The sequence below is a fragment of the Manis pentadactyla genome, chromosome 4 (assembly GCF_030020395.1).
Source record: "Manis pentadactyla isolate mManPen7 chromosome 4, mManPen7.hap1, whole genome shotgun sequence".
Classification (NCBI taxonomy): domain Eukaryota; kingdom Metazoa; phylum Chordata; class Mammalia; order Pholidota; family Manidae; genus Manis; species Manis pentadactyla.
The window spans coordinates 122596515-122610507 of record NC_080022.1 but is presented as its reverse complement, the minus strand read 5'-3'; the positions used below and the strand labels follow the sequence as shown (position 1 = coordinate 122610507).

Below are 13993 nucleotides of genomic sequence, written 5' to 3'. Positions count from 1 at the left end.
TTCTTTGCACATATTATATACTAAATAAATATTTGACTGATTGATTTTGATTGGTAAATGAGATGAAAAGGAGAAATTTTTTTTAAGGGTAAGCCTTTCTTTAGGCAATTGGGAAATACTGATTGATATCCACTCCCATTTGAGTGTCACATCAGAAGCTCTGGAGAATTTCCTGGCTACAAATGCATTGAGGTGGGAGTCTCTGCAGCAGGCAGTGAGTCTGCTAATGAAAAGTGTGTTGGGAACAACAGAGAGATTTGAGAACAACTGACACATTTGCTAGTCATGTAATTCCAGTTAGTTATCAAATATTGTATTTCATATGTCTGTTAAAGGAAGATTTCTGTTAGATAGCATTTGGTCTGTATTATTTTACTTTTTGAAAATGGCATATAAAGAATATATAATTCAGCATTTATTTGCTGCTGAGCACTTTTGGGTAACTCAAACTAGTTGTTATATTTATTTAGTTATTACTAAGGTTTTCTTGTAATTAGAAAGTAAACTCATTATAAGCTTTTCTTCAAAGGGATTGATTTGGCTTACCACGGTTAAGTTTGACAACTTTATGGTAGTTTATGTTTTAAAATTTTCATTGGAGACTCTGTGAGGTAAAGTACTTAGAAGGTTTGAGGGATTCATTCTAATAGTGAATCTCTGTTCCCTCTTCCTAGAATCTTGATGTCTGTTTACTTTAAGAACTTAATTCCTTAGGTATTGCTTTTGCTCTGTATGTTAAACTTTGAATGTGGTGAGGAAGCTATGAAAATGAAATTAGTATTTCAGCCTATCATATGAAAGAAGAATATTTGAAAATAAGGATAAGGTCAACTCTAGTTTAGTCTCTAGGTAAATAGTATTAAATTGGTAGTGATTTTGTACTTAGACAATGTAATTCTTAATTGCACAATATAATAATATCTTTATCTGTAGAAAAAAGCAGAAGAAGCTCATAAAATATTTGAAGGACTTGGCCCAAAAGTTGAGTTGGTAAGTAAGAAATTTCTTTTTTCATTCTTAGTGCTTCTTTTAGTAGTAGTTTTCCTTGGGGTAAAATGGAATACAATCTGTTTACTTTGGGGTGAGAGGGTTGTAGCTAGGTAGTGATAAAGTTTAAAATAATAGTTCATGAACTTGGTTACCTGTGCAAAAGCATTATCCTGAACATGTTTTTGCCTGAGCAGCCATTTAATCACTCTGGGTAGAAGGAGGAAGATGTAAGAACAGAAATAGAAAGCTCTTTGACTCATACTATTAGGATGATGGCAGTACTTAATCTTCATTTGCCTTAAATTAAAAATCTGTGAATGAATGTATTTAGTAGTATGGGATACAGTGGACTTCTAAATTTTCTTATAAAAAGGAGTAGCATTATTAGGATGTGGTAGACAGATTTACTTGGGGAACCCAAAAGCCTGGAGGTAGGGCATGTATTGTGTAGGTCCATTCATACTTTACTTAGGCTTATATTAAAATAGAAATTATCTTTTCATAGACATGCACAACATTTTATATATAAATATTTGATTTGTTTTATAGCCACTCTATAACCAGCCATCAGATACCAAAGTGTACCATGAGAACATCAAGACGTAAGTATTTATCATCATTGGAGTTCTTCAGTTAAAACCATATATTCTATAAAGAGATCATTTTACATTTTCTGCTGACATTATTGTAATATAGTGTAGGTGTGTTTTAGATTTGTGTAATTTGCTGTCGTTTTACTATATGTTATCTTCCTCTGGCTTCTTGGGGGTTGGGGTGACAGCTTTGAGTTTCCGAGGCCAAAAAATGAAATAAATTATTGCATAAAACTAGCTGGTTTTATAATCTGCTAGTAAAAAAGGTGGATACTTAAAATTGAAATGGCTTACCTTGAGGCTTGAATTTTTTGCCTCCTGTTTTGTCTTTTTTTCAGTGGAGTACCTGCAAGGCGCATGATGAAGTAAGATAATGAAGCTTTTTCATTTAAGACTAGTGATGACACCGTCCCCCACCAAGCCACATCTGCCATTGCAAAGTAGAAGTGCCACGGATCATTTTATCATTATTCAAAATCCTATTCTAGGGAAATCCCTTCCATGACTCTTGCTAATGACGGTATTTGTAGACCCTTCTGCCATTTAATGTCCTGGTGCCTTGGAAGCGCTCAGTCACCTCACCTGGGTGAGGAGACTGCTCCAGAATATAGTTTGCTTAGCCTCGCTCATCCTAGATACCAGGCCTTTATGGATGCAGATTTTGGAATAAGAAAATAAGTGAAAAGAAAACCTGATTTCTTGATCTGATTGAAGAAAGAGAGGAAGCCAGATAGGTCTCTTCTTTTTTTAAATTATACATTAAGAGAATTTTAGGTGGATTATTTATTTAGTTTGTAACAAAAATGTGATATTTCTACTTTATATGTTTTCTTAAATATAATCAGAAGATTATTTACTAGTATAAGTAGAGTTACTAATGAGCACATTGCTATTTATATTTATATATTTTTTCTTTAAAAAAATTTCTTACTGATAGTATGTGCAATAGTTGACTACTTTGCAGAACTGGTGGCAAATATAATTTGCATGGTAGTATGCATGAAAAAATTGAAATTTGAAGATTTTAACTTCTGTTAAGTGGTTCATTATAAGAGTCATATACATAGAATTTCTGTGTGAGATGCTACTGTGGTCTTGACAACCCTTAGAAATAGGTTAGGCAAAACTCATATGAAATAAAACTTATTTTGGAACTGTTTAGCTGTTGTAATATTTTTTAAAAGGAGAATAGTAGGTAAAATCTAGTTGGCTGCTTTTAATGATTTTCTTCTTTTTTAAAAAATTATTTTCTTTTTTTTTAAACAAAGCTTCAGTGTTATGTTTGTGGTCTGTTTTTCCCAGCAGTAGCTGGAGAGCAGCTCTGTCTAATTTATTTCATGTTATCTTGCCTGCTACAATGCTTAGCACACTGTTCTAAGATGGGTTATTTACTGGCTGACTTCTTCATTTAACTCTAGGAAACATTTTAAATTATACTTAATGATTGTAATTTGCTTTTGAGTAGCACATAATTACAATTAGAGCAAACTGAATATATGAGAATGCTTCCACTGTGTGTCACCTTGTGAAATACCATTTACTCAGCTGCATGCATCCATATGAATCATTCAGTAGCTGTTCTTTCATCACCGTCATTTGCTTTGTATGAAACAGCAAATATACCTTTTAATAATTCTTTTCATCTCTTGGCTACTTTTCCATATAGCCAGCTCCTGATTGTCCATGCTTATTTGAGTGGAGCCAGTGTCACTGTTAGTCCTGAGTGGCAGATAATCCAAAAAATTACTTCTACTTGCCTTGGCTTTGTATTTATATTTGAATAATCCGCTTGAAATCATTTCTGGAAGTAGGTGGGGTATAAATATTTATATTTGAACCTGCATGTCATTGTTTTTGAAGGTCACAATGCTTCAAATTTAAAAGTAAAACTGTTATATTAAGATATAAGAGAAGTCTTCCTGTCTTGTCACGTTGCCCTCCATTAGTTCTTAGAGTGGATTGTGTCATTTCAGTGACCAAAGAAAATCTTCTGTTTAAAGCAGAAGTCACCTCTTTCTGTGTTGGTATACATTCATAGAAGGGAGGTCAGCACCATACTTGAGTTTGGGAGGTAATTTTAAAAGCTTTTCCTTCTCTTCCTCCCCTCCTCCAAGAGTGTACTGTACAAAGATATTTATATTACCAGAGTTCTTAAGAACTGGTAACTGTGTAATTATAGCTTGAAAAGAAAAAGGTATTTGCCTTATAATTAGATGTAATAATTGAAAATGAACTATTTATATAAAATCTTGCTGTAGAACTGGAGGAATTTTAGTCAGTTCTAATTCTTGAAAAAGTCTTATTTTGCAGGGTGAAAAAAAAATAATTAACTTTGATTGCATCATATATTCTTAAGTGATCTTTGTTTTTCAGTGTCTCTGAAAAAAAAATGTATGCATTACTAAACTGTGCTTTTTCTTAATGTCATACAACCATATTTTTCTCTTCTAGAAACCAGGTGATGAGGAAAAAACTCATTTTATTTTTTAAAAGAAGAAATCATGCAAGAAAACAAAGGGTGAGGTCCTATCCTTGTTAACTGAAATTTGTATAACTCTCCCATTCGTGTTCATTTAGACATTTGCTTTCCCATTATTGATGAGACTAATTCTTGATTATATTTGAGAAAAGGTGCTGATTTAGGAAATAACTATAGATTTGACTTAAATATAAATCTTATTTTAGCAACATTTTGATATCATAGTTCATATTTAATATCATTATTAAATTAATTTCTTTGGTCATCTGTGTTTAACCTTTTCATCTAGCCAAAATAAAAAAAATGGTGAGTACTTAAACAACATATGAAGAGATAGTATGATACACATTTAGTCTCTTAACCCTCAAACAGGTGTGGGTAAGTTATGGTCATGCTGATTAGACATTATTGTTCTTTCTTAGAAACTGGGTCAGCTAAAGTTAAGCTTCTTAAAATTCAAATAGTTTTTTGTATTTAGTATATGACTTGCAGTTAAAAAGTTTTGTGGTTATAATCTTCATGGAAATTAAGTTACAGAAAATATAATGCCAGTATTCCTTTTTTCATAATATGTTTATACTAATTTTAGACAAACTATTGATTCATTTAAATTCACTTGTTTAATAAATGAATGATGCTATTTATTTCACTTCAGAAATGAACTTTGTACTTTGTATTTAAGACTTGGCAGTTTAATGAATTGTAAAGTCCAACAGTCAGCAGCTTCTATTTGGTGTGTAACTTCTGATGTTTGCCAGTCCAGTCCTTTAGATATTGGTCTTGAATTTAAATCACTGGTCTTAAGTTTGTTTTTTTGTGTGCCTAAAACATACAAATATTAAATTATTCTTTTCCTATCATAATTTTTTTGTAATTGTGGTAATTGCTGAATTTGCTATCTGGTGATAGAAACACAGAAGCACAGACTTCGTTTTTTCATACTTCACAAAGTAGTTATAAAGTTTATATGTTCACTGATTTGTTTAATAACAAATATTTATTGACTGTTTACTCTATCCTATGTATTATTCTGCAAAGGTGAGCAGGAGAGCCATATGGTTTCAGCCTTTAGGGAGCATAAGGGTAACTAGGGGCAGACAAGTCAGCAGGCAATTAGAGTATTATGATCATACCATGTGGTAAAGAGCAAATAAGAGGGACAGCTAATGCATATAGGAATCAGGAAGGGAAGTTTCACAGGAAAACCATTACTCTGGAAACTTGAACAAGCAGAAGGAGCAGCTTAAGTGAAGGTCTAAAAGGTGGAAGGAATGTTGTAGGTTCAAGAGATCAGGGCTTAGCCTGAGCTGCGAGTGTGGTAAGAAATGAGTCTGCTGAGGGAAGCCAGGGCCAGGTTGTACACAGCCCTGGGAGACTTTGGATTAGGTCCTGAGGGCATCATTTAGGTCTTTGAATTGAAGAAGTAAAATGTTCAGGTTTGTATTTTAAGAATTTGCATTTGGCTGTACCATTAAGGCATGGGAGACCTTTAGGAGGCTATTACTTTAATTTAGATGAAGTATGATGTTGGCCTGGACTAAGGAGGAAAACAGTAAAGATGGACAAAAAGTGAAGGGTTCAAAAGACATACAGGAGTTGAAGATTGAAAGTCGGGGTGGGAGGTGTACGGAGTGTGAGGAAGGTAATAATACTCTCTTCAGTGCCACTTTCTTGGGATGACCAGTGTTAACAGTTAGGTTTGATGGGTCCTTCCATACCTTTTTCTGTGTGTCATCAGACATATACACAGTTCCATGCTCATAATGGAGGGTTCTTTTTTCTTTCTTCTTTTAAAAAATGAGAACATATATTATTCATTTCTCTAAAAGCATTAATTCTTGATTTCATGGAGTTCACCAGATTTCTTTTTATCATAAAGTACAACCAATTTCAGTCCTTTCCTGACTGTCAAAAATGTTTGTGAGATAGCATTGTTTATAATAACAAAACACTGCAAGAAAACTTCCACCAGTGGAGGAATGGTTAAAGTATGAGTGTTTTCTCTGACAGATTGGAAGGATAACAACAAAATATGGTTGCCTTTGGGTATTTGGGATTATGAACTATTCACATGTTTCTGTTTTTAATTTTCTACATTTTCCGTGAAGACGTATTGTTATCAGAAAAATAGTAGAAGTAGCTGGTTAGCTACTAGTAGTAGCTCATCAATTAGTTTATTAATTTGTAGTCTTAAATGTGAACTAAAAATTCCAGCCCAAATATGTTCTATATATTGATCTTTCATAGGAAAACAGCTCTCTTTCTCTCTCCTCTTTCAGATCAAGGACAGCATTTCATTCACAATTGAGTCATAGGCCAGCTGTGCTTCTGACTTAGCTTTAATGAGTAGCATTTACTTTAAAGTATTAGGTTTGTCAGAATCACTGAGTTTAGTTTAATTATTAATTTGCTACGGGTATTTAATAGGAACAAAAAATCTGCCAACGTTATGATCAGCTCATGGAGGCATGGGAGAAAAAAGTGGACAGAATAGAAAATAATCCTCGGAGGAAAGCTAAAGAAAGCAAAACAAGGGAGTACTATGAAAAGCAGTTTCCAGAAATTCGAAAACAAAGAGAACAGCAAGAAAGATTTCAACGGTAAGTAGTTTGATATTTAATAGCAATGCTGTTTCCTTTTAGTCACCCTTTTGGCTCTTCACAATATTTATTATTAACTGAATCTGATTATTGAGACAGTTCATAAGAACTTTTATTTTGAATATATGAAACATTATCAGCTAGCAAAGATTATGTCTTGGTGAATTTAATACTAATTTTTTATATTTAATCACGCTGTTGAGTCTAAGTTTAAGTGGATATTTTGAAATGAATTCTTTGGTTCTTGAAAATACCCTTTTGGAAATGACAGTTAATAATGAGTGGAATATCTTAGTCCTTCATTACCTACCGATGTCATCAGAGTGTGTTAAGTTGATTGCTAATTAAGCAATTCTTTGATGTTGGTAGATAGTTTCTGATTTGTTTTTACTTTTGGAGAACAAGTGTTTTGCAAAGATGAAAGCTTTGGTTTTCTCTACTGTCTCAGGTAAGAATTGTGTAAGCCCCTTTAATCATGATTAAATTTTTGTGAGGGATGATGGTTGTATTTTTTTCTCTCCTTTTAAAAATATTTGATGTGTTGTTCTAAGTCTGCCATCCTGTTCTCTGAAAGGCAGAAAAAGAACTGCTATTTGATACGGAAATGGCACCAATAACTGGCTTTCTGGAATTTTTCCCATTAACAGTTCTATCGTTTAAACTTGGTTATGTAACCCTATCTCTTAATCTCAGTTTAAATCATTATTAATTTTATAGATGACTCAAGCATTTTTTTATTGAGGTACATACAATAAATGCACAAATGTTAGTGTACAACTTGATGAATTTTGACGTGTACATACGTTACCATCACCCAGATTGAGATATCAAACATTCTCACGAATTTTTTCCATTCACCTATTTTACCCAGCATGGCAACCACTCGTCTGTTCTCTGTGTTTATGAGTCTGTTTCTGTTTTTGTTTGTTTCATTTGTTAAGTTTTTTCGATTCTACCCATAAGTGAAATCGGTATTTGTCTTTCTCTGTCTAACTTATTTCACTTAGCATAATAATTTCTAAGTCCATCCCATGTTGTCACAAATGGCAAGATTTCATTCTTTTTTATGGTTGAATAGTATTCTAGAGTAGATATGTACCACATATTCTTTATCCATTCATCTATTATGGACACTTAGGTTGCTTCTGTATTTTGGTATTGTAAATATTCAAACATTACTTAAAAGTAGTTACTCAATAGTATTTTAGGTTTCTGCTTTGACTTCCTAGTTGTTTAAAAAACTCTCATTTAGAAGAAAATTCTATATAAAATTAGTTTAACTGATATGTCTTCTTTATAAAAGGCTTTTAAATATATTGATAATTTATCCCTTATATTTAGAGTTGGGCAGAGAGGAGCTGGTCTTTCAGCCACCATTGCTAGGAGTGAACATGAAATTTCTGAAATTATTGATGGGCTCTCTGAGCAGGAGGTAAGAAAGTTAATTGATATAATTCAAGTTATTTCATTAATCAGGCATTTTAGCCTGTTACTCCAGGAACTAGAGGTTTACTTACATATCAGTGAGTGAACATTTATGGAGTTTTTGAACTATTCCAAAGACTGTGGCCAGTAACTGAAGCACTGAAACAGGCCAGGCACCTAATCATACTGGTGTTTTACAAAGATGGTTTTGGCAGCAGGGAGGCCTTTAGAAAGGGGTGAGGAAGCTGTTTTGATAGAAATAAGGACCTGAGTCAGGGCAGTAGGGACAGGGATCTATGGGAGTGGACTGACAGGAGAGATGAATAGAAGGCAGAATGGACAGGGCAAAACATATGGGAGGGGATGAAAAGAAGAGAAAAGGAAGGTGGCTCCTTGGTTTTCAGGTCACACGACTGGGCTGGTGATGCCATTTCCATAACATAGCAAAAGAGTATGTGTTTTGCAGTTGTTTGTATGTTCATTTGTAGATCTGAGGTGCTGGTGGAATCTCCAAAAGGGGCTCTCTACAGTCAGTGAGCTTGGGAGAGAGAGATGTGATACTAATAATTCAGTGCCAAATAAGAATAAATTTCCTTTCCTAGCACTGAGTCTTCTTAGCTGTGTTTAGACTATTGAAGTGAGTCTAAAAGCCATCTACTATCTGATGAGTTTTGCTAGTTTTGACTTTATAATACAGCTTTTTAAAAAACTCATCTCTTAAGTTCTTTAGGTTGTGCTTATTTGAGTGTTGTGGTCCCCTTAAATAGTGATGAAAGGCAAGTATTATGTTGCTATATATTTCAAAATTTGTGGTCATAATACCTGCAATGATACTAAAACTCATTTAAATTTCTTTGCTTGCTTTTTGCCTGGTTCCATTAGGGGACATCTGTAAACATCCTGAACTAGTATCAGTTGAGGTGATTTCAAGCTAATGTGTTTGCCCCAAACCATACTTTTGTGTACAACTCTTAAAATTAGAGACTTTGTAAGGAGTTGACTGTAAGTCAGTATCTACTTCTGTAAGGAAAAGTTTTAGGAAAAAACCGAGTCTTATATTGGGGTCAATTATTTTAGTCTTGGTAAAAGTTTTTTCATGGAAGTTGTGCTTATAAACTCACTAAGTTAAACTTTGGGGAAAATAATTGTATAAATGTAACAAAGTTTTAATTGAATTCTAAGATAATAGTCTTAAATTTTCAATGGGAAGATTATGTAAGATTAGCAAGAAATATTTAATACTTAAGTAAGTTTAGTTAATTTAAAATCAATGACCTTAAGATGCTGGTGCCTGTTTGCTTATTTTTCTTTATTATTCTCTAAAACAACATTTGTTTCCTAGATTTGTTCTTAGTACATTTGTTCTCTAAAATGATACTAAAACTTAAAAATGAGACTATGTTGATATAGTTAAATGCTTCATAAGTCATTACTTAAATGAACTTGAGGTTACTTAGTGTCCTCTAGATATCAGCTGCATTTAAGTAAAGAGCTCTTCTCAATTTGTAGTACTAGATTATTAAAAAAAAAATACATATGCTGTTTACCTCTATATTGAGCCAATGAATATTTATTAGATATAGGAGTAATTACTATGTTAGATGTCATGTTAATACACTATTGTCAGTAAATTACATAATGTGGTTTTTTTTAGTACATTAAGACAGTTGGTCTGTGGCCCTCTTCAAATTTTATTCTATGTAAATTGTGTTTCTTCTTTGCAGAATAATGAAAAACAAATGCGGCAGCTCTCTGTGATCCCACCTATGATGTTTGATGCAGAACAAAGACGGGTCAAGTTCATTAACATGAATGGGCTTATGGAGGACCCTATGAAAGTTTACAAAGATAGGCAGTTTATGAATGTTTGGACTGACCATGAGAAGGAGATCTTTAAGGACAAGTAATTCATTTATTTATTTATTTAAATTAAGGTATCATTGATGTACAATCTTATGAAGGTGTCACATGAGCAATATTGTGGTTTTAACATTCACCTATATTATCAAGTCCCACCCCAACCTCATTACAATCACTGTCCGTCAGCATAGTAAGATGATATAGAGTCATTACTTAGGACAAGTAATTTAAATTTTAAATCATTTTCTAATAAAAGCTTGCATAAGTTAGTAAAAAGTATTTGGCATTTACTTACAAATTGAGCTGTTTCCCCCAAAATGTAGCCCCTTTTTGTTATTTGAATGGATACTGTGGAAGATAGAGACTAGATTTGATATGGTTTTCCCATAGTTTATAAGTGGGAATATAAGTAATTTGATAAGAACTGGAGTTATATGGAGTCATGTTCAGAATGGTACCCTCTGGGTAATGTCTGAATCACCTAGGAGTGCTTTGTAAAAGTACAGACTTCTGTGGTCTGCCACAGACTGACTAATCCAGTCAGTTCCCTATGGATGGTGCCCAGGACCTGTGCCTTTAAAAGACTCCAGTGGTTCCTCATGGTGGCAGTTAGGAATCACTGAGAATTAGTCTACATATAATATTTCTTTCCCGATGCCTTTCCCCCATCTTTTTAAGTCATTAAAATTTTGTATGTGTGTGTCTGTTGTGCTTTTTTGCTCAGGTTTATCCAGCATCCAAAAAACTTTGGACTAATTGCATCCTATTTGGAAAGAAAGGTAAAGAATGGTTTGCATTGAGACTGTTTATAGGTTTGTGATGATTGCTGCTTTGAAATTTTTGTGCTCTATTGCACACAAGTAAATAGAACTGATCTTTACAAAGGGCTTGATACAGAAAAGGTTCTCCTGTGGCTACTATAGTTAATATTTACAATTATAACAAATCCTAAGAACACAGATTAATTTTCACTGTTAATGAAAAATGACCTGATACTTCCCTAAAAACACATAGATTATATTGCCTTTTAAACCTCATTAAATTTCTAATTAAAATATTGGAATCCTGATTTTCCCTGAATTTTTTCACAGTAGATTAGATGTAGTGATTCTGAGCAAACTGTTTTAAGAGACATTTTAAATATTTACATATATGCAGTAGGAAAGGGAATTTAGTTACTGGTTAATAACAGAGTGGTTGGATATTTCTGATAGTTCCTGATATCTTTTACATAATTTGGATTAACAACTGTAATTGTCTATTAAAATAGTAGACATAATATACATATTTTTAGAGCCTAGGTAGGCCTTAAAATGCTAGACATTGTGTTTCTCTTTAATTTATACTTTGTGAATATGAGATTTTCCTTGAAAGTGTTCCTTGATTAAAAAAATTTTTTTTCATCAGTTCGTCAAAATTCTATTTTTCCCTTACAGAGTGTTCCTGATTGTGTTTTATATTACTACTTAACCAAGAAAAATGAGAATTATAAAGCCCTAGTAAGAAGGAATTATGGAAAACGCAGAGGAAGAAACCAGGTGTGTTTCATTCTATATGTGAGATGTTTCAGGGTTGGTGGAAATACGGAGATGAAAAATGTTCTAACAAGCTTTGTACTTAATGTGTACATTAGGGATTGACATATCTGTTAAAGTAATTAGGGAGTTATGAACATGTTAAGATTATTTTGAAGTATATATTTTTCATGTGTTATATTTTCTACTTTGAATGTATTTCAAATTTGTTGTATGATAAAATTAATGTGAAAGGTTTTATACTCATGCAATCTGAATCATGAATGTCAGTGGTAACAATAATGCAATTAAATATGAGACCCATATCACCTTATTTTATATACCATCTTTACCAGTGTTTCTGTCTGAGGAGCAGACATGTTGCGTAATGGAGAGCAATAGAGCATGATAACTGAAGTAGAGGATTATTTACTGAAATACCTGGTACCTAATTTTGTTTCAGATTAACTTCATTTCTGGACTTTAGGTAGTTTAAGTCTGAAAAAGCACTTTACCTAAAAAGATAGTTTTTGGTTTTTTTTTAAATTAAAGTATCATTGATATTTGATCTTAAGATTTCACATGAATGACATTGTGGTTTGAATATCCACCCTTCATATCAAGTGCCTCCCCTACCCCATTGCAGTCACTGTCTATCAGTGTAGTAAGACACCAGAGTCCTTACTTGTCTTCTCCGTGCTGTCCTGCCTTCCCCGTGTCCTACCTATATTGTGATTTGCAAATTATTGTGCCCCTTAATCCCCTTCTCTACCCCCTTCCACCCTTCCTAACTAAAAAGATAGTTTTTAATACAGAGCAGTAATGTATGCTTTCACAGTTCAATTTAGGACATTAAGACCTTTCTCCCCAAATAACTAGTCAGCAGCTGTCACAGCTCATCTATGCTTTAGCAGTGAGGCTGCTGGGATAATGTGATCACCTGTGGCTCTCCACACCCAGATTCAACTGGCAATATGGAATTGGCATGCATGAATTCAGACAGGTGCCAGCTGTTACTTAGCATTATTAAATCTCGGCTGGTTTCTCACACAACCACCCTTTCTTCCTTTGGCTGCCCTGGTCACCAGATACAGGTTATTTGACATAGTACTCTCATTATGTGTAGCCTTAACTTTTTGTGTTTTCTGGGTCATTGTTTCTTACAGAACTACTAACTCACAAAGTGTGATTATATAGTCTTCAGAAATAGTATTTCTTGGTCAAAAAAAGTATATGAGTGTTTCCTAAGTGAACAGTGTAAATTGTTGCTAAAGTATGAGTAAGCTGCAGTGACCTTAACATGCATTTTCAGTGGATTGTTAAGGGGGCCAGAAATGAGATTATAGTGAGCTGAGGGGATGTGGAAGGTAAGGAAGTGGCAACAGTACAAATGTAGCCTTGTTTGTAAGATTTGCTTATGACAAGAAACAGAGAATTGGGGTTGGTGGTAGGGTTGATGGGGATCAGAAGGGAGGAAAAGAGCATCCTTGTCTCAGAAGGGGCTAAAACTGTAAGACAAAGAGATGGATGGTTATTGAGCTTGTAAAGATTTCCTGGGTGAAGGGGAACAAACTGATTGTTGGCAGTGAGGTAGGAGACACACATGAAGGGAGCTAGGGCCTTTACCCAGCTTCCCAGAGAAAAAGCAGAATGAAGGTTTTCAGCTAGATGCTAGAGCCCATCTAATTTTTAAACATTTAAGAGTCAGGTATAAATTTTTATTATTTTATTTTACTTATTTTTTATTTTTTTATTTTGCTATCATTAATGTGTAATTACATTAACAACATTATGGTTACTAGACTCCCCCTATTATCAAGTCCCCCCCACATACCCCATTACAGTCACTGTCCATCACCATAGTAAGATGCTACAGAATCACTACTTGTCTTCTCTGAGTTATACTGCCTTCCCTGTGTCCCCCCACCACATTATACGTGCTAATCATAATGCCCCTTTTTCCCCTGTATCCCTCCCTCCCTTCACACCCATCCTCCCCCAAATCCCTTTCCCTTTTGTAACTGTTTGTCCACTCTTGGGTTCTGTGAGTCTGCTGCTGTTTTGTTCCTTCAGTTTTTTCTTTGTTCTTATACTCCACAAATGAGTGATATCATTTGATACTTGTCATTTTATGCCTGGCTTATTTCCCTGAGCAAAATACCCTCTAGCTTCATCCATGTTGTTGCAAATGGTAGGATTTGTTTTCTTCTTATGGCTGAATAATATTCCATTGTGTATATGTACCACATCTTCTTTATCCACTCATCTACTGATGGACATTTAGGTTGCTTCCATTTCTTGGCTATTGTAAATAGTGCTGTGATAAACATAGGGGTGCTTATGTCCTTTTCAAACTGGGCTGCTGCATTCTTAGGGTAAATTCCTAAGAGTGGAATTCCTGGGTCAAATGGTATTTCTCTTTTGAGTTTTTTGAGGAACCTCCATACTGCTTTCCACAATGGTTGAACTAATTTACATTCCCACCAGCAGTGTAGGAGGGTTCCCGTTTCTCCACATCCTCGCCAACATTTG

General features: G+C 34.0%; 1 protein-coding gene across 14 annotated transcripts in view; it reads left to right on the top strand.

The window, feature by feature from the left end:
* The window catches only part of NCOR1 (nuclear receptor corepressor 1), a 203504-nt gene that overhangs the window by 87693 nt on the left and 101818 nt on the right, over positions 1–13993 (top strand). For 9 of the 14 annotated variants that reach the window (XM_036920633.2, XM_036920643.2, XM_036920640.2 and 6 more), the window contains exons 7-15: positions 934–990; positions 1540–1592; positions 1922–1948; positions 4035–4101; positions 6490–6662; positions 8004–8094; positions 9812–9990; positions 10672–10726; positions 11384–11485. In XM_036920633.2, the coding sequence (XP_036776528.2) occupies positions 934–990; positions 1540–1592; positions 1922–1948; positions 4035–4101; positions 6490–6662; positions 8004–8094; positions 9812–9990; positions 10672–10726; positions 11384–11485 (804 nt within the window). The remainder of the gene's footprint in view (positions 1–933; positions 991–1539; positions 1593–1921; positions 1949–4034; positions 4102–6489; positions 6663–8003; positions 8095–9811; positions 9991–10671; positions 10727–11383; positions 11486–13993) is intronic. The other 5 variants (XM_036920642.2, XM_036920646.2, XM_036920647.2 and 2 more) reach the window with 1 other exon arrangement.